This window comes from Carcharodon carcharias, chromosome 19 (assembly GCF_017639515.1).
Source record: "Carcharodon carcharias isolate sCarCar2 chromosome 19, sCarCar2.pri, whole genome shotgun sequence".
Classification (NCBI taxonomy): Eukaryota; Metazoa; Chordata; class Chondrichthyes; order Lamniformes; family Lamnidae; genus Carcharodon; species Carcharodon carcharias.
In genome coordinates this window covers 87,779,060-87,800,609 of record NC_054485.1, presented here as the reverse complement: position 1 = coordinate 87,800,609, position 21,550 = coordinate 87,779,060, and the positions used below count along the sequence as shown (strand labels likewise).

Here is a 21,550-nt window from a genome sequence, read left to right as displayed (position 1 = left end):
AATTTTTCAAGGATGTAACTAATAGAGTTGATGAGGGGGAGCCAGTGGATTTGGTTTATTTGGACTGTCAGAAGGCTTTCGACAAAGTCCCACATAAGAGATTAGCGTGTAAAATTAAAGCGCATGGGATTGGGGGTAGTGTATTGAGGTGGATAGAAAACTGGTTGGCAGACAGGAAACAAAGAGTAGGAATAAACGGGTCTTTTTCCGAATGGCAGGCAGTGACTAGTGGGGTACCGCAGGGATCAGTGCTGGGACTCCAGCTATTCACAATATACATTAATGATTTGGATGAGGGAACTGAATGTAATATCTCCAAACTTGCAGACGACAGAAAGCTGGGTGGGAGGGTGAGCTGTGAGGAGGATGCAGAGATGCTTCAGTGTGATTTGGACAAGCTGAGTGAGTGGGCAAATGCATGGCAGATGCACTATAATGTGGATAAATGTGAGGTTATCCATTTTGGGAGCAAAAACGGGAAGGCAGATTATTATCTGAATGGCTATAAATTGAGAGAGGGGAATGTGCAACAAGACGTGGGTGTCCTCATAACCAGTCGCTGAAGATAAGCATGCAGGTGCAGCAGGCGGTAAAGAAGGCAAATGGTATGTTGGCCTTCAAAGCCAGAGGATTCGAGTACAGGAACAGGGATGTCTTGCTGAGATTATACAGGGCCTTGGTGAGACAACACCTGGAATATTGTGTGCAGTTTTGGTCTCCTCATCTGAGGAAGGATGTTCTTGCTATACAGGAAGTGCAGCAAAGGTTTACCAGACTGATTCCTGGGATGGCGGGACTGACATATGAGGAGAGATTGTGCCGGTTAGGATTATATTCGCTGTAGTTCAGAAGAATGAGGGGGGGGGATCTCATGGAAATCTATAACATTCTAGCAGGACTAGACAGGGCAGATTCAGGAAGAATGTTTCTGATAGTGGGGAGGGGTTCAGAACCAGGGGTCACAGTCTGAGGATATGGGGTAGACCACTTAGGACTGAGATGAGGAGAAATTTCTTCACCCAGAGAGTGGTGAGCCTGTGGAATTAGTGACCACAGAAAGTAGGTGAGGCCAAAACATTGCATGTTTTCAAGAAGGAGTTAGATATAGCTCTTGGGGCAAAAGGGATCAAAGGATATGGAGAAAAAGCAGGAGCAGGCTATTGAGTTGGATGATAGGCTATGATCATAATGAATGGCGGAGCAGGCTCAAAGGGCCAAATGGCCTACTCCTGCTCCTAGTTTCTATGTTTGTAACAAGTTTATAACATATAAAAGCCACAGGAGTATGAAGCTGCCAGATATGGTGAAGAGTAAAATCACAGACTTCCTTCTGCTCTCCATCTCTGGGTCACTGCGATTCTCTCCCTTGCTCTGAGATGAGGGAGGGTGGTATGTGGTAATCAGTCGTTTTCCATGCCCTTGTTTCTCCTGATGGCATGAGACTTCATGGAGTCTGGAGTTGATGTTGAGGACTCCCAGGGCAACTCCCTCCTGACTGTATATCACTGTGCCGCCACTTCTGCTGGGACTGTTCTGCCGGTGGGACAGGACATATCCAGGGATGGTGATGGTGGAATCTGGGACATTATCTGTAAGGTATGATTCCATGAGGATGACTATGTCAGGCTGTTGCTTGACTAGTCTGTGAAGCAGCTCTCCCAATTTTGGCACTAGCCCCCCAGCTGTTAATAAGGAGGACTTTGCAGGGTCGACAGGGCTGAGATTGCTGTTGTCGTTTCTGGTGCCTAGTTCGATGCCGGGTGGTCCGTCCGATTTCATTCCTTTTTTGTGACTTCGTAGAGGTTTGTTACAACTGATTGTCTTGCTCAGCCATTTCAGAGGGCATTTAAGAGTCAACCACATTGCTGTGGGTCTGGAGTCTGGAGCCAGACTGGGTAAGGACGACAGGTTTCCTTCCCTCAAGGACATTGGTGAATTAGATGGGTTTTTACAACAATCAATAATGGTTTCATGGTCACCATTAGACTTTTAATTCCAGATTTTTATTGAATTCAAATTCCACCATCTGCTGAGGTGGGATTCGAACCTGGGTCTCCAGAGCATTAAGATAAAAGCAAAATACTGCAGATGCTGGAAATCTGAAACAAAAGCAGAAAATACTGGAAAAACTCGACAGGTCTAACAGCAGAAAGAAAGGTCTAACAGAGAGAAAGACAGAGTTAACGTTTCAAATCTATATGACCCTGAAGAAGACACCAGCACCAGGCACATTTTCAGGGTCTCAGGTGGCATGGGGAGTTGAGGTCCAGAGGGGTGGCCAGAGAGGGGATGGCGTGTGGGTGGAGAAGGCAGGAAGCACCTGCAGGAGCCAGACCTTTTGGGGGTGGGGTGGAACCACCCGATGTTAAAAGGAGGGTGCTGCTGGAAGCACCCTCAATAATTGGCCGCTTAAGGTCCTCAATTGGGCCAAGGGTGAGCGGGCTGGCCTAGGCCTTGACCATCCATGTGTAAAATTATAGCCAGGCCGGGAGTCCAGTGGGAAGGCCACTCAAGAAATGTTTTGATCACCAGCTCCCCCACCCCTACCCCCACCCCCGTCCACAAATTCGTTGGCAGGGGCAACGTAAATTTCTGCCTGATGTTGCTTTCATCATGAAAAGCAATATCACATCCCAGTCTCCATATGGGTCAATGTCGGCTCCCGTCTGCTCATTCTCGTCCCACTCCACCGCTTCCTCTGGGTTCTTTCTCCCTCCCCTCCATTCACTTACCTGACTCCACTCCACCATGGCCAACCTCTCCTCCTACCCCCGTTCCCCCACCTCTGTCCCCAGATTTCCTCCCCAGTAGGGCATTAATGAAGTAGATGAGTTTTTGTGAAAATCCAGTAGTTTCATGACCATCGTCACTGAGACTAGTTTTTAATTCCAGGTTTATTTATTAATTGAATTTAAATTCCACCAGCTGCTGGAATGAGACTTGAACTCGTGTTGCCAAAGCATTAGTTGTGGCCTGTGGATTACTAAACCTTTCTGAACCCCCCACCCGACAGCCATTCTGCACCCCTGTCCTTTCTACCACTCCTGTGCCCCCTGCCCTTTCTGCCACTCCTCACTTTCCACCCCCAGACCCTGCCTCCCCTACAACCCCTTCTCCTCTTCCCCTTCATTCCTCCCCCACCCCCGTGCTACTTGCTACTTCCATTGTCCCATTCCTCCTCCTCACCACCACCCCCCCTCCCCCGGCCCCGATAAGAGCTGGATGAAATAAGAGCAGGCATAGAACCTACTGTCCCTTGAGTCTTCTCCATCATCCAACACGTTCATGGTTGATCTCCTGCCTGAACTCCAATTTCTCGTCTGCTTTCCATTCCTTTATTGCCCTGAAAATCTGTCTATCCCAACTTTAAATGTACGTAACAATGGTTCATCCACAACCCTCTGGGGTATCAAGTTTTAAAGATTCTCAACCGTTTGAGTGAAGAAAATTCTCCTCATCTCAGCCCTAAATGATCAGCCCCTTATCCTGAGGCTGTGCCCCCACAATCTAGATTCCCCAGCCAGCCAGAGGATGAAACTTCAATGTTTAGTCTACCAAGCCCCTTCAGAATCTTATATATCTCAATGAGATCACCTCCCATTCTTCTGAATTCCTGAGAATATAGGCTCGATTTACTCAGCCTCCAGCTTCTTTTAAGAAATAGGAAGAGGAGTAGGCCATTTAGCCCCTAATCATAGGAAAACCCTTTCATCCCGGGAATCAATCCTGTGAACCTTCATTGTACTGCTTCCAAGGCGAGTGAACCCTTCCTCAGATATGGACACCAAAACTGCACATGGTATTCCAGATGTGTTCTCATCAAAAATAATAATAATACTTCCTTATTCTTGTATCCCAACTCCCTTGCAGCATTCGGTTTACTTCCCCAATTGCATGCTGCACTAGCATACTAGCTTTCTGTGACTGATGTCAGGCTAATTGGCCTGTAGTTCCCTGTTTTCTCTCTCTCTCTCCTTTCTTGTTACATTTGCTAACTTGAGCCTTGCTGAAAAAAGAGACATGTTGTTAAATCTTTTCAACTTGCACTTATCAGGACATATGCAAGACTTCGGCGGGACCAGAAGATCCCGCTGGTGGAAGGGGCAATAAAATTGCGCCCTTGTGTAATACTGAGAAAATGGGCATTTTTTGTTGAAGCTTTTCGTTTTGCACTCATCAGGACAATTCGCAAGAATACCAATGTCACGGAAACCAACAGGTGAACACTCACTCAGTCCCAGCACCCTGTTTAAAGGTGAACAGACTCACTCAGTCCAAAGTCCCTGTTTACAGGTGAACAGACTGATTCAGTCCCACCCTCTGTTTACAGGTGAACTGACTGACTCAGTCCCACCTCACTATTTACAGGTGAACAGACTGACTCAGCTCCACCCCACTGTTTACAGGTGAACAGACTACGTCAGTCCCACACCCTGTTTGTAGGCAAACAGGCTGACTCAGCTCCACTCCACCGTTTACAGGTGAACAGATTGGTTCAGCTCCACACCCCTGTTTATAGGTGAACAGACTAACTCAGCTCCACCCCCCTGTTTATAGGTGAACAGACTGACTCAGCTCCACCCCCCTGTTTATAGCTGAACAGACTGACTCAGCTCCACCCCACTGTTTACAGGTAAACAGACTGACTCAGCTCCAACCCCCAGTTTACAGGTGAACAGATTGAGTCAGTCCTACACCCTGTTTATAAGTGAACAGGTTGACTCAGCTCCACCCCCCTGTTTACAGGTGAACAGATTGACTCAGCTCCACATCCCTATTTACAGGTGAATAGACTGACTCAGCTCCACCCCACTATTTACAGGTGAACAGACTGACTCAGTTCCACCCCACTGTTTACAGGTGAACAGACTGACACAGTCCCACTCCTTGTTTATAGGTGAACAGACTGACTCAGCCCTACCCACTGTTTACAGGTGAACAGACTGACTCAGTCCCACTCCTTGTTTATAGGTGAACAGACTGACTCAGCCCTACCCACAGTTTACAGGTGAACAGACTGAATCAGTGCCATCACCCTGTTTATAGGTGCGCTCAGATTCAGACACATGCTTCCCCTGAAGTGACGTCCGGGTCGTTGTAGAATCACTGCTGGAGGGATTAAATCTGAACCAGACTCCGGATCTGAAGAGTCTGAAGAAGAATCATACAGACTCGAAATGTTAACTCTGTTTCTTTCTCCACAGATGCTGTCAGACCCGTTGAGTTTTTCCAGCATTTTCTAATTTTATTTCAGATTTCCAGCATCCACAGTATTTTACTTTCACTTTTTCTGTTTGTTTCTGACCCTGTTTTGAGTCTATTCTGTCGGAGACTGATGTTCTCAAACTGGTTTTATTCTGACTGGTTCAATTGTATTTTGCAACCAATCAGATTAAAGCTGAGTAAACAGCACAGGAAGCAACTCACAGCTGGTGGAGATTCATTTTGTTGGAGAGGATTTCCCTCCAAATGTTCCTTCCAGACTGAGGAAAGCAACAATGATTGGACTGATAGTGCTGGTCCTTCTGTGTGGAGAGGTGTCTGCAGGTGAGTAATGGAATCTGAGAGGGGCAATGCCAGTCTGGGTATGGGGAATTAATCCTGGGTCAGTGAGGAATGGGGTGTGAGAGGGGTAGTGCTTGTCTGGGTACTGGGAAATTAACCCTGGGTCACTGAGTAATGGGGTGTGAGAGGGCTAGTGCTTGTCTGGTACTGGGGAATTAATCCTGGGTCAGTGAGTAATGGGGTCTGAGAGGGGCAATGTCAGTCTGGGTACTGGGGAATTAACCCTGGGTAAGTGAATGATAGGGTTTGAAAGGGTTTGTGCTAGAGTGGGTACTGTGGCTGGAGAGGTAAAGTGACCATGGGTGGGAGGGAGAAAGTGAAACACAGCGACATATGGCTGGAGAGGGAGACCAGGGAGGGTGATTAATATTGGATGATTGGAACAGGAGGAGCGTGTAGCTCCTTGAGCCTGTTCCACCATTCGATTAGGTTGTGGTTATTTTGTATTTCAACTTCATTTCCCCACCTTTACTCCATATTACTCTGCACCCTTTCCCAACAAAAATCCATCTGAGTTTGAAAGCTCTGATTGACCCCCAGCATCGACAACATTTAGTGGGAGAATGTCCCAGATATCCCTCACCCTTTGTGTGAAGAAGTGCTTCCTGATATCAACCTGTAACAGCCTGGCTCTAATTATAAGATAATATCCCCCTTGTTCTTGATTCTCCACCAGGAGAAATAGTTTATCAGTATTGATTCTATCAAAAGTAAATGCAAAATACTGTGGATGCTGGAAATCTGAAATAAAAACATAAAATGCTGGAAAAACTCCGCAGGTCTCACAGCATCTGTGGAGAAAGAAACAGAGAGGTAGAAGTGTGATGTGATGGATTTTATACTCTTTGGTTGGAGGTGGGGGGGAGGTGTGGAGCAAGTGAAGCTGGATAGAAGGCCAGTGATAGGTGGGGGCTATGGAGAGATTGACCAAAATGTCATGGACAAAAAGTAAAAGGGAGTGTTAATGGTAGTGGTAAGGGCTAAAGAAGGTGCTGATAGTGGCATAAAGGTAAGGGAGCAGAATGTGTTAATAGCAGAACAAGGGTAAGTACTCTGTGAAAGAACAACATGGAACAAGTAACAGATGGCCCTTTGGGGGAGGGGTGGGGGGAGGGGCAGTTGGAGAAAAAGGCATAAAACAGGGACAGAAAAGGGGATGAAACAATAAATGAATAAATAAAAATAAATAAGTAAAAATAAATGTTAAAAAAAGGATTAAAAAAGGGGTGAAGATAGAGGAGAGAGTTCACCGTCTGAAGTTGTTGAACTCAATGTTCAGTCTGGAAGGCTGTAAAGTGCCTAATCGGAGGATGAGATTAGGGTTAGGGAGGGACCAGAAACATGATAGGGTCCCCCTTGTCCTCACTTTTCACCCCGCCAGCTTCCGCATTCAAAGGATCATCCTTCGCCATTTCTGTCATCTCCAGCATGATGCCACCACCAGACACATCTATCCCTCACCCCCCATCAGCATTCCGTAGGGACCATTCCCCCCAGGACAGCCTAGTCCACTCCTCCATCACCCCCTGCACCTCAACCCCTTCCCACGGCACCTCCCCATGCAATCGAAGAAAGTGCAACAACTGCCCCTTCCTCCCTCCTCACCGTCCAAGGGCCCAAACACTGCTTTCAGGTGAAGCAGCGCTTCACTTGCACCTTCATCAATTTAGTCTACTGTATTCGCTGCTCCCAATGCAGTCTCCTCTAAACTGGGGAGACCAAACGCAGACTGGGTAACCGCTTTGCGGAACACCTTCAGTCTGCCCGCAAGCATGACCCAGACCTCCCTGTCGCTTGCCATTTTAACATTCCACCCTGCTCTCATGCCCAGATGTCTGTCCTTGGCCTGCTGCAATGTTCCAGTGAAGCTCAACGCAAACTGGAGGAACAGCACCTCATCCTCCTGGCCTTCTATCCAGCTTCACCTACTCCATCCCCCTTTAAACTGTATAAATTTCATCACATTTCTACTCTTTAGCTCTGAAGAAGAGTCATACAGACTCAAAACATTAACATTGATTCTATGAAATCCTTGTTACATCTTAAACACTTCAATTAGATCATCCTTCAATCTTCTAAACTCAAGGAAATACAATGCTAGTTTATCCAACCTGTTCTCATGTTGTAACTTTTTTAGCCCGGCTATCATTCTTGTGAATCTGTGCTGCACCCCCTCCAAAGCCAATCCATCTTTTCTGAGGTGTGGTGCCCAGAACTGAACACACTTACTCCAGATGGAGTCTAACCAGAGCTTTCTATAAACTGGAACATAACTTAATCCTAATCCTTTGTATTCCAGTCTTTGAGATAAAGGTCAACGTTCCATCAGTCTTTACAAATCCTTATTATATCTGTTCACTGATCTTTAACAGTTGCCCCAGGTCCTAATTTCCAACAGAAGAACACAGAGGAAATAGGAGTAGGCGTCGTCTATTTATCCCCTCGAGTCTGCTCCACCATTCAATGAGATCACAGCTAATCTGATTGTGGCCTTAACTCCACTTTCCTGCCTACCTGCCCCCACCCCATTGACTCCCCGATAGATCAAAAATCCCTCTAACTCAACACTTGAATATATTCAATGACCCAGCCTCTACTGCTCTCTGGGGTGGTGAAGTACAAAATTTACTGACCTTCTGAGAGAGGAATTTACCCCTCATCTCTACCTTAAATGACAGATCCCTATTTTCAAACTGTGCCCCCTAGTTCTAGATTCTCCCATGGGTGGAAACACCCCCTCAGCACTTACTCTGTCAGGACCATTCAGAATAGCAAGATCTTCCGTTTTAACACTCGATCCCCCTTGCAATAAAGGCTGCTATTCCATTTGCCTTCCTCATCACTTGCTGCACCTGCACGCTGACTTTTAGTGACTCATGTACAAGGACACCCAGATCCCTCCGTACCATAGCATTCTCTCATTCTGCTTTCCTATTCTTTCCACTTTCTTTCCTGTGCAGTAAACAAACACAACAATATATAAGTTTAGACATATCGAAAATATTCCAATATTATTCATTAAATCTAAGTGTATAACCTCACATTTGCCCCTGTTGAACTCCATCTGCCACAGTTTTACTGCTCATTTGCCCTCTCAATAGAATTATGGAATCATTACAGAACAGGAGGAGGATATTGGGCAGGTTGTGTCTCTGCTGGCTCTCTGCCAGCGCCACTCAGCTAGACCCATTCCCTCACCTTTTTTCCATTTTTTCTCAACTTTTTTCTCTTCAGATAATTATCCAATTCTCCCTTGCTATCCTACATTAAATCTCCATCATATTCCCAGACATTGCATCCCAGATCCTAGGCACCCCCAGGGTCGGTACCTACAGTCTATATATATATTTGTAATAAATATATATTATACAGATATGAGGCAGACCTTTGCATACAGGACACAATCTGCAGATGACGCAGCAGTTGGAAGTGTTGTAAACTGTGAGGAGGACAGTGGTAGACTTCAACAGGACATAGAGGGGTTTGTGAAATGGGCTGACAAGCGGCTGATAAAATTTAATGTTGAAAGATGTGAAGTGACCCATTTTAGTGAGAAGACCGAGGACGGTCAAAATAAATGGTACAATTCTAAAGGAACAGAGGGAGCTGGGGCTACATGTGCACAATTTGAAGGTGGCGGGGCAGGTAGAGAAAGTGGTTAAAAAAGCACCCGGGATTCTGGACTTTAAAAATAGAGACATAGAGTGCAGAGTAAGAAAGTTATGATAAAACAGTATAAAACACTGGCTTAGCCTCAACTAGAGTACTGTCTCCAGCTCTCAGTACCACACTTTAGGAAGGATGTGAACGCATTTTGAGGATGCAGAAAAGATTTACCAAAATGGTTTCACGAATAAGAAACATTAATTACTTTAACAGACTGTAGAAGCTGGGGATTTTCTCTTGGGGGAGGAGGTTGAGAGGAGATTTGACGGCTGTGTTCAGAATCATTAGGGTCTTAACAGAGTAGATCGAGAGAAGCTGAGAACCAGAGGGCACTGATTTAAAGTGATTGGCAAAAGAACCAACGGCTGGATACTGGGAAGCTCGGATCAGTAAAGTGTCAGGATGGGAGATCACAGGCTTCAGGTCAACTGTGGGGAATTGGAGAAGGAAATCAGGGTGAGGTGGGTCTAACTTTCTGTTGAGTTGGGGTTTTGGGGTTGGTGTTAGGGGTACATGTCCTGATGTTTTTCTCTCTCTCTGTGTTCCAGGCTTTCACACTCTCCGCTATTTCCTCACCGGCGTGACTCCGATTCCTGGTATTCCGGAGTTTGTAGGTGTCGGTTATGTGGATGGCGTTTAGTTTGTTATGTACGACAGCGATGGGAAAGTGTTGATCCCCCGGGAGCAGTGGATGGTGGAGAGTGAGGGGCGTGAGGCCTGGGAGCGGAAGACAATGCTGGCTCAGGAACAGGAGCAGCATATCAAAAAGTATCTTCCGATCCTCATGGCCCGGACCAACCAGTCGGGAGGTGAGTCCTTGTTGTCCCACCGCTCGGTCTCTTCCTGTGGATTGAGAGTGTCTGGGATGGGGAGAAACCAGGAGTGGATTGAGATATGGGAGCCAGAGGCTGATTGGCTGAGTGAGCGATGGGTGGAGTCTCCCAGTGGTTCAGTGACTGATTGGCTTCATGTGTTTGATTGACAGGAATCCACACCTACCAGGTGTTATATGGTTGTGACCTCAAGGATGTTGGGACCAGTAGTGGGTTCCACCAGACGGGATGGGACGGACGAGATTTTATCAGCTTCGACAAGGAGCACTTGGTGTGGGTGACACATGTCCCATGGGGAGAGAGCTTCAAAAACAAATGGGACCAGGACCAGGTTGAAAACAACCGATTGAAACATTACCTGGAGGTGGAATGTGTGGAGTGGCTGATGAAATACCTGGAGTACGGACAGAGAGAACTGAGGGTCGGTGAGTGAGGAGGGACTGAGAGTCGGTGAGTGAGGGGGTGTGAGGGTCGGTGATTGAGGGGGTGTGAGGGTCGGTGATTGAGGGGGTGTGAGGGTCGGTGATTGAGGGTGTGCGAGGTTCGGTGAGTGAGGGGGCGTGAGTGTCGGTGAGTGAGGGGGCGTGAGTGTCGGTGAGTGAGGGGGCGTGAGTGTCGGTGAGTGAGGGGGCGTGAGTGTCGGTGAGTGAGGGGGCGTGAGTGTCGGTGAGTGCCGGGTTGACTGGGAGTAGGTGAATGGGTTGCTGCCTGGGACTCTCTATCTCGAGGTTCCTGTACTGACTCCTCTTTCTTGATCTCTCAGTTGCCCCAGTCGTGTCCTTTACCCGTCTGGGTGATTCTAACCGGCTGTCCTGTGTCGTCACCGGGTTTTACCCTCAAGCCATCGAGGTGACTCTGTGGAGAGACGGAGTGTTGATCGATGAGACCCTGTCCACTGGGATCTTACCCAATCACGACAGGACCTACCAGATCCGGAAATGGATGGAGTTTGATCCAGAGGATCAGGCTGAGTATTCCTGTCGGGTGGAACACAGCGGGCTGGAGGAGGAGAAGGTGGTGATTTACGGTAAGACTGTTTCTCACTGTTAGAGAGAACCCAGCCTCAGACCAGGATCACAGGAGGGAGGGTCAGTGCTGAGCTATCAGCCCAGGACAGGCTGAGGCCCAGGATCCAGAGAGAGGGAAATTAATATTCACTTTTAGTGAGTCACAGTCATCACGCCTATGCTAGAGTAACCAAGACAGAGTATCCTGCGATAGTACAGTATGTCAGGACCTGATGAAACCTGTGATAGTACATTATAACAGGAACCAGTGAATCCTGGGATGGTGCAGTATGAGAAACCATTGAACACTGGAAAACTGCAGTATGACAGGACCCTGTGAATCAGGGGATAGTACAATATGTCAGGACCTGATGAAACCTGTGATAGTACAGTATGAAAAAAGCCAGTGAATGTTGGGATTGAACAGTATGACAGAAACCAGTGAATCCTGGAATAGTACAGTATAACAGGAACCAGTGAATACTGGGATAGTACAGCATGACAGGACCCGGTGAATACTGGGATGGTACAGTATCACAGAAACCAGTGAATCCTAGGATAGTACAGTATGACAGAAACCTGTGAGTCCTGAATTATACATTATGACAGGACCCCATGAACCCTGGGATAGTACAATATGACAGAAAACAGTGAGTCCTGGGAGAGTACTGTATGACAGGACTCTGTGAATCCTGGGAGAATACAGTATTACAGGAACCAGCAAATCCTGGGATAGTACAGCAGGACAGAAACCAGTGAATCCTGGGATAGTACAGTGTGACAGGACTCCGTCAATCCTGGGATAGTACAGTATGACAGGACCTCATGAATCCCGGAATAGTGCAGTATGACAGGAGTCTGTGAATGCTGGGATAGTACAGTATTACACAAAACAGTGACTCCTGGGATAGTACAACATGACAGGATGCTATAAGTCCTGGGATAGTACAATATTACAGAAAACTGTGAATCCTGGAATAGTACATTATGACAGGATCCTGTGAATCCTGGGATAGTACAGTATGACAAGAACATGTAAATCGTGGGATAGTACAGCATGACTGAAACCATTGAAACCTGGGACAGTACAGTTTGATAGAAAGCAGTAAATCCTGGGATAGTATGTTGTGACTGGACCCTGTGAATCCTGGGATGGTACAGTATTACAGAAAATAGTGAACTCTGGGACAGCATAGTGTGACAGGACCCTCTGACTCCTGGGCTAGTACAGTATGATGGAAACCAGTGAATCCTGGGATCATAGAGTATGACAGAAAGCAGTGAAAAGTGGGAGAGTACAGTATTACAGAAAACAGTGAATCCTGGGATAGTATGATATGACAGGACTCTGTGAATCCTCGGATGGTACACTATTACAGAAAACAGTGAATATTGTGATAGTACAGCATTACAGAAAACAGTGAATCATGGGATAGTACAGTATTACAGGATTCCATGAATACTGGGACAATACAGAATGACAGAGCCTTGAGAATCCTGGGATAGTACAGTGTGGCAAATACCAGTGAAGCCTGGGATAGTACAGTATGACAGAAATCATTGAAACCTGGGACAGAACAATATAACAGAAACTACTGAATCCTGGGATAGTGTAGTATGACAGGACCAACTGAATCCTGGGATAGTACAGTAAACATAGGACCCAGTGAATCCTGGGAGAGTATAGTATGACAGTACCCCACAAATCATAGGATAGTACAGTGTGACAGAAATCAGTGAACTCTGGGATCATACGGTACGACAGAAAGCAGTGAATACTGGGAAAGTACAGTATTACAAAAAACAGTGATCCCTGGGATAATACAGTATTACAGGACCCCATGAATCCTGGGATAGTACAGAATGACAGGGCCTTGAGAATCCTGGGATAGCACAATATTACAGAAAACAGTGAATCCTGGGATAGTGAAGTATGACAGGGCCCCACGGATTCTAGGCTAGTGGAGTAAACGCAGGACCCAGTGAATCCTGGGATAGTACAGTATGACAGGACCCTATTAATCCTGGTATAATACAAAATGACAGGACCCTGCAAATCCTGGGATAGTACAGTATGACAGAAAACAGTGAATCCTGGGACAGTACAGAATGACTTGAATCAGTGAATCCTGGGATGGTACATTATAGCAGAACCCATTGAGTCCTGGGATAATGCAATATGACAGGACCCCCTGGATTTTGGGATAGTGCACTGTGACAGGACCTTCAGAATCCTGAGGTACTGCAGTATGACAGGACCCCATGAATTCTGGGCTAGTACAGTAAACACAGGACCCATTGAATCCTGGAAGAGTACAGTATTACAGAACCCTATGAATCATAGGATAGTACAGTATGTCAGAAGCCAGTTAATTCTGATAGTACAGTATGACAGGACCTTGTGAATCCTGCAATCATACAGTATGACAAAAAGCAGTGAATTGTGGGATAGTAGAGTGTAACAGAACCCTGTGAACCTGGGGACAGTACAGTATCACAGCAACCAGTTAATCCTGAGATAGTATAGTATGACAGGACCCAGTGAACCCTGAGAGAGTACAGAATGACTGAAGTCAGAGAATCCTGGGATAGTACAGTATGACAGGAGCCCGTGAATCTTGGGATAGTACAGTATGACAGGAACCAGTAAATCCTGGGATAGTTCAGCATGACAGAAACCAGTGAATCCTGGGATAGTATAGTATGACAAGGCCGCCTGACTCCTGGGATTGTACAGTATGACAGAAACCAGTGAATTCTGGGCTAGTACAGCTTAACATCAGTGATTGGAAAAATAATGTAATCTCTGCTAAAGGAGAAAATAGAAGAACATCTAGAAAGAAAGAACATGTATATGAATGGTCAACACGGATTTTAAAAGGGAAAATCTTTTTTGGCCAACCTTATTCTATTTTTGAGGAGGAAACAGAGAGAGAGAGAGAGAGTACACAAGAATGATGCAGTAACTTTAATTTATCTGGATTTTTAAAAGACCTCTGATAAGCTGCCCCATAATAGAGTCAGAGAATGTGGAGCCAGGGGACAAGTGACAGAATGGATTGCTAGCTGGGTTCAAGAGAGAAAGCAGAGAGAGTAAAGGATAGTCATTCAGAGTGTCAGAAGGTGGGAAATGGTGCTGGGACCAATGCTGTTCACAATTTACATTAACGATTTGGACTTTGGAAATAAAAACACAATTTCTAAATTCATGGATGACACCAGGTTGTTATGGAGAATCAATACTGAGGAGGACTGCTGCACATTACAGGAGGACAGTAATAAACTTGTATAATTGGCAAATGAAGTTCAACACAGATGTGAACAAGTACATTTTGGTAGGAAGAATAGGGAGGTGAATTATTACTTGGAAGCTGCGAGTCTGGATGGGATAGAGGAACAAAGGGATCTGAGAGTAGAAATACATCAATCACTAGAATTTCCACCGCAGGTGAGGAAGGACATAAAAGATAAAAACAATCCAGCACTAAGTTTTAATTCTGGAGGGATAGAATTGAAAAGTAGGGAAGCGATGCTAAAGCTGTGTCGAACCTTAGTTAGAGCATCCTTATAGTACTGTGTGCAGTTCTGGTCATGATATTGTAACAATGATATCGAGGCACTGGAGAGGGTGCAGAGAAGATTCACAATAATGATCCCAGAAATGCGTGGGTATACATATTGGGAAAGGATTCACAGGTTGGGTCTCTTTTCTCTTGAAAAATGAGGCTGAGATGTGACCCAATATCTTTAAAATGATGAAAATGTTTCAATAAAGTCGATACAAAGAGGACTTTCTTCCTCTAGGAGCCATCGATATAAAATAGTGACCACAAAATCTAAAAGGGAGTTCAGAAGAAACTCCTTTGCTCAGAGAGCAGTGAGAATGTGGAGCTCAGTACCACAGGGAGAGGTTGGAGCGGATAGTGTGGATGTGTTTAAGGGGAAGCTGGACACCCACATGAGGGAGAAGGGAACAGAGGGTTACGATGATGGAAAGAGATGAGGAAAGATGGGAGGAGGCTGGAATGGACTGGTCAGGCTGAATGGCCTGTTTCTGTGCCTTATAACCCAACATAATCCTGATTTTCTCACTGATTCTCTCTCGCTCTCTCATTCATTCCCTCTCATTCGTGCTCTTTCTCTCTGTCATTCCATCTCTCTCCCTCTCCATCTCTCCCTCTGTCTCCTCACTTTAATATCACAGAACCAAAGTCTCAGTCCCAGGTTCCTGTTCCGGTTGGGATTATACTCGGGATCATTGGGATCATCACTCTCACCGTTGTGGCTGTCGTCATTTATAGGAAGAAAGGTAGGAATTGCAGCTAATAAAGGGAAGCATGCTATATATCTTCTTACCCACGTTATTGACCTGTCCTGGCACTTTTACCAGTCTGTGGGTTTCCACTCCAAGGTCCCTCTGTTCCTCCACATTACTCAGTATTTACCCCCCATTTACTGGAGGTTCCCTTTGCCTTGTTGCACCTCCGAAAATGCATTACCTCACCCTTCTCCAGGTTGAATTCCATTTTCCATTTTTGTCCCCAACTAACCAGACCATCTCTATTTTCCTGCAGCTTGAAGTATTCCTCCTCACTGTCAACCACACGGACAATGTTTGTATCATTGCAAACCTCTCTATCATTCCCCCTATATTTCAATTGAAATTATTCATATAAACTACAAAAAGAAAGGCAGCGAGTGCAGAGCCTTGTGAAACATGCACTGGTAACAGCCTTCCAATCACAAAAACACACTTAACCCTTGCTTCCTGTCACTGTGCCAATTTGTCACTGCCCCTTCGGTCCCAAGGGTTCTTACTTATCTACCCAGCTTGCCATATGGGACCATATCTAAAGCGTTGTTCAAATCCATGTTGACCACATCCACTTCACTGCCCTCATCAACCCTCCTTGTTACCCCTTCAAAAGATTCAATCAGTTTAGCCAGAGATGATGTTCCCTTTCCAAATCCATGCTGACTTTCCTTGATTAAACTACGTCCTTCTAAATGAAGGTTCTTCAAAATGAATTCCAATAATTTTCCCACCACTGATGTTGAACTAACTCGTCTATAATTCCTCAGTTCTTCAATCCTGTTCCCCGACTCCTGTGGTCAGGCAGGAATGATTATGATGGTCAGAGTCTCTACAATTTACTCCCTTGCATCTTTTAACAACATGGTGATTTGTCTACTTTCAAAGACATCAACCCCATTAATAGTTCCTCTCTTGCAATGTTTATCTCATTCACCCATTCACACTCTTCTTCCTGAACCACATCTTTGTATCATCATAGGTCCCCTGTTTTCCACAGACAGTTGCCAAGTCTTCATTAAGAACCTTACCACATCCTCACACAGGTTATCTTGTTGGTCTCTGATAGGCCCTCCTCTTTCCTTTGTCACCCTCTTGCTCTTTATGTACTTATACAATGTTTTTGGATGTTCCTTGATTTTACTTGCATATATTTTTGATGTCCTCTCTTTGAGCTCCTAATTTCCCTTTTAATTGCACCCCTAGACTTCCTGCCCTCTTCCAGGTTTCTGCAGTTTTAGGTGTCAGGTGTCTGCTGGGTCTGCTGGGTTTTGTTGTGAGTCTAATGGATTTTGTTGGGGGTGTTGTGGGTCTGCTGGGTTTTCCTCTTTCTCTAACTATGTATTTCTTTCTCTTCCCCAGTGTCCTCCCAGGTCCTGACCAGTAATCCAGGGATATCAGTTCCCGAGATCAGTGGGAGGAGTGGATGAGTGAATCCTGGAGGATGTGATTTCCTCGAGATTGAATCGAGTGAATCGTGGTGGCTCTACATTGTTACTGTGTAAATAGAACTGTAAAAATCTACAGTTTCTCTACTTCAGGCCACAATTTTTAACCTACTCTGATCCGCTCTGTTTAACCTGCAATGAGTCTGGGAATGCAACTTGCTCACGGCCAATTCACTCACTGCTTTCACTGTGAGGCAGAGTGGGCGTCTAGTGAGAGGTCTGCTCCCCGGTTGGTTGGGGGGGGTCAGGGGGTTGCTCGCAGTTACAATGGTGCAGGAGAAGGGGTTGTTGCACTGAAACCACAGGCTCAGATCAGGAGGAATTAATTGCTGGGGATCAGGGAGCCTGTGTCTCACAGATTTTTTGGTGCTGTGAGATTATTTGTTTTGTTCTTTACAAACCAGGACCTGCTCCTGCAATTTTTAACACTTCTCCAATTCCTATGAGAAATTAGGTTCTTTCTCCACTTTCCTGTCCCTCCATTCAAAACATACGCCACTGGTGGGGAACAATTTGAGACTTTTAAGAATAAAATGATCAGGAATCTGCATCAAGAGAAAATAGAGCAATAAATTAGCAGCCAGCAGAGATTTCAGAAGAGAAGATGGTGCTTGTCAAAGCTCTGAACATTCTTTGAGGTGGTAAAATATACTGTGATAGAGAAATGTGGTAGATGTAGTGTACGTGGACTTCAGGAAAACCTTTGACAAGTTACCACAAGGGAAATGATTAGAGAAGATTAAATGAGTCTTTTGGACCTCTCTTGTCCAGAGAAAGTTTTAACTGGATCACAAAGATCTTGCACCATGTCAGCCCTTCATTCCAGATTAGGACCTGGAATATGCGAGAAGCTGACAACATGTTACCTGTCCAGCTCAACCTCCCCAAATAGTTATTCCTGCCTTTGATCCAACATAGATCTGGGTGCAGGGCAGATTTCCAGTACTTCTATGTAGGGGCGAATCACTCTGCAAACTTGGATGACGGTACACAGTGTGAACACAATGGTTCCATTTTAAACAAGGTGCAGGGACAGAGAGACCTGGGAATGTATGTACACAAATTTCTGAAGGTGACAGGGCAAGTTGAGAACAGCTAGACTAAGTGGGTAGCACCCTCCCCTCTGAAACAGAAGGTTGTGGCTTCTAGACACAGCACAGGAAGTGCTGCACAGTGTGAGGGTCGGTACTGAAGGAGTGCTGTACTGTCGGAGACGCAGTGTTGACCAAATACTGCACTGTCAGAGGGGCACTCCTGAGGGAGTGCTGCATCTTTGGATTGGTACTTCTGAGGGAGTGCTCTACTCTCTGTGGGCAGTACTGAGGAGTTGCAGCATTTTTGGAGGGATGGTACTGAGTGAGTGCTGCACTTTTGAAAGGCAAGCGCTAAGGGTGTGCTGCTCTGTCACGGCAGGAAGGACTGAGGGAGTGCTGCACGATTATAGGTTACGTTAAGTTTGAAGGTGAGAAACCTGGGTCTAAAACTAGTGTTTTAAACTTTAATAAAGACAATTACAAATGTTTGAACCTAGAGTTGGATGAGTAGACTGGGAAAGTAGTGTAAATGTAAGATGGCTAATAAGCACTACCTAATAAGCAACACCTAAGGATGTATTCCATAACTCTCGAGGAAGATATATTCCATTGAGAAAGAAAGTCTGTACGAGAAGGGGCACCATCCATGTCAAACTAAGCAAGTCAAGAATGGTATCAAATTGTAAGAAAATGTGTCTAATGCTGCAAAGATTAGTGGTAGATCAGGAGATTGGGAGAATTTTAGAAACAAGCAAAGGATGGAAAAAAATAATGAAGAGGGAGAAATTACCAGTGTCGGTGCTGCTGCCTCAACTAATGGAGGAGCTGTAATGTGAGTCATGAAGAGGGACTGCAGGAGGGGATAATTGTCAAGGGGAAATGAAGGGAATGGAGGATGTGTAATCGGGAGGAGTAATATGATGGAAAGTGGGGAGGGGGAAATGTGGGATTGATTAAGGGGGTCAGGGTAATGAGACTGTCATTTTCTGTGGGCTATTGTGGGCAGGGTAGTAATTTGTTCTGTCCCATTTACAGATGTCGCAGACAGAATGTATTTGCTTTCTTACTGCCTGTAATCAATATGTTTTGTATGGAAAGTCGAGTGTCTCTTCTTACTCTTGGAGCATGTATATAATTAAAAAATTCAGCAACAAGCTTTTGTGAGTTTAAAATAAAGACCATTATTTATTCTTGCATATTTACACCGAATTAATGCAACATCACACACATGGTTTCAGGTATGAACATACACACACAAAGACTGGATACAGATAAAGCTAGTGCACTTTTATAAATTACAGTTAATTCAGTCTCTGATTTATGATTTCTGTTTCTCACGTGTCAGGCCTATAGTTCCTTGAAGAGATTTGATGATTTAAAGTTGAAGTGAGGGCCTTGTAAAGTGAAGGGTTCACAGCAGGTTGCAAGTTTTTTGCAGTTGAATATCTAGGAGGTTGGTTTTCAGGTGAAATTTGAAAATGGAACAGTGAATTACACTGACTATTTGATGACCTGCAGCTAGTTTCAGCATCTGGTTCACAGACTTGCTGACGACTGATGATTCTGTTGGATCTACTGGGTACTGATGTAATAAGGGTGCAGACCCTGAAACCAGCTTTGATCACATGACCTTTTGAGTTAACAGAGGCCCACTCAGTCTAGTTTGGATGGAGGAGGCCGTTGTGAGACAATGGGAAGTTGAAAGTTGCCATTGAGTTTTGATATTCCCTTTTGTCCAGTATGAAACATGGAGACAGGCAGTCTGGAAACACCAAAGGTGTTAGGTGTTGCCCTATCCTTAAACAGTGAGAGGTGTGAATTCCATAAATGTCTGTGAGGTACCCACACTTATGTCCATATTAAATTAGGTATTCACTGGAGACTTGGCACTGTCTGTAGTCCAAATGGAAAAAGTCACATGATTTGCTGAAGCCAGATTAACATCTTATTTATGTACAATTTTAAATGGGTATTAACTGAAAGTTTGTAATATGACACACCTGTATAGGCCATGACATGGTACAAACTCAATACAGACTCACTGGGATTTATTCGCTGGAAATTTGAGCGTTACTAGCAAGGCTGAAAATTATTGCTCACTCCCAGATTCCTCTTGAGAGGTGGTGGTGACCGGCTTCTTGATGTGAATGTCAGTCACAAGATTGGCATTTTTTTCCCACCCCTAATTTCCCTTGAACCGCTGTAGTTTGTGTGGTGAACTTACACCCACAGTGCTGTTAGGTGTGGATGTTCCAGTGCATCAGTCTGTACTGTGAGCAAATATTTGGGAAAAAAGGAGAAGTATTTATTGAGGGTCTTTCACAGTCCCTGGTGAGTGGGTCCCCATTTCACCCTGTCTGTTATCCCATCCCCACAGTCCACTGTAACCTCCTTGATCCCCTACGCCCCACCCTATCTCTGTAACCTCCCTCAGCTCCTAAACCTCTCCCTATCTGTAACCCACTCCAGCCCCTACACCGCACCCTATCTCTGTAACCTCTTCAAGCTCTGACACCCCTTCCGATCTCTAACCTCCTCCAGTCCTACACCCCACCCTCCCTTCTTCTGTAACCTCCTCCAGCCACTACACCCCTCCCTATCTCTGTAACCTTCTCATCTCCTGCAGCTCTCCCTGTCTCTGTAAGCTCCTCCAGTTCTACACCCCTCCCTATCTCTGCAACACTCTCCATCTCCTACGTCCCTCCGAGATTTCTGTCCTGCTTTAGTTCTGGCCTCTTGAAGTTTAATTGCTCCTCTGTTGGCAGCTGTGCCTTCAGCTAGCTCTTAGCTCTGAATTCTCTCCTTAAACCTCTCCATCTCTCTTTCCTCCTTCCTTTGATTCAAATGAATCTCTGTGACCAAGCTTTTAGTTACTGGTCCTAATATCTCCATCTGTGGCTCGGTGTCAATATTTGTTTGACAGTAGCTTGCTTGAATCATCTTGGGTAGTTTTACTACGTTTAGCAAGTTGTTGTTGATTTCTAGACTGAAACATCTTTCAGGATGAAACATTAAAACTTTCCCATCTGCTCTCTCAACTGGACATAAAAGCTCCCATGGCCACTGTTGGAAGCAGTGCAGAGGGGAGTTCTCCCAGGTTTCCTGGCCAATATTTATCCCTCAAGATACATCGTCTAAAAACAAACTATCCAATCATCACCTCGTTGCTGTTTGTGGGATCATGCTGTGCACATGAGGAGCTATAACTCTTGACCACAGGGAGTGATTGAGTCGAATATTGTGGATCCATTCAAGGGGAACCTGGATAAATGGATGAATTCCCTCTGTGAGCCTTTCTATCTCTCTCTTCCTCTCTCCTCCTTTAAGACTAGCTTTGAAACTAGTTATTTTACCAAGTCTTTGGTCGCCAAATATGTAGTTTGATATTATTTTGGATTATTCCTTGTCTGACATGCCTTTGAATAGTTCACTACATTAAAGGCATTGGATAATTAAAAGTTAAAAACGTAAGAAATAAGAAAAGTCATAGGAGCCCCTTGAGCCTGCTCTGTTCAATAAGATCATGGCTGATCTGATTATGGCCTTAGCTCCACTTTAGTGTCTGCCCTCCATAACCCTTGACTCCCTTGTCAACCAAAAATCTGTCTGATTCAGCCTTGAATACATTCAATGACCCGGACTCCACTGCTCTCCATGGAAGGGAATTCCAAATACTAAGGATCCT

The 21,550-nt window shown here is 45.2% G+C and overlaps 1 protein-coding gene across 2 annotated transcripts in view; it reads left to right on the top strand.

The window, feature by feature from the left end:
- Positions 1-19,020, top strand: part of LOC121291685 (class I histocompatibility antigen, F10 alpha chain-like) — a 256,969-nt gene extending 237,949 nt beyond the window's left edge. Inside the window, exons 4-6 of one of the 2 annotated variants that reach the window (XM_041213176.1) lie at positions 10,828-11,091; positions 15,276-15,380; positions 16,746-19,020. In XM_041213176.1, the coding sequence (XP_041069110.1) occupies positions 10,828-11,091; positions 15,276-15,380; positions 16,746-16,813 (437 nt within the window). In that variant the 3' untranslated portion in view covers positions 16,814-19,020. The remainder of the gene's footprint in view (positions 1-10,827; positions 11,092-15,275; positions 15,381-16,745) is intronic. The other variant, XM_041213177.1, reaches the window with a different exon arrangement.
- The last annotated feature ends 2,530 nt before the right edge of the window (positions 19,021-21,550 follow it).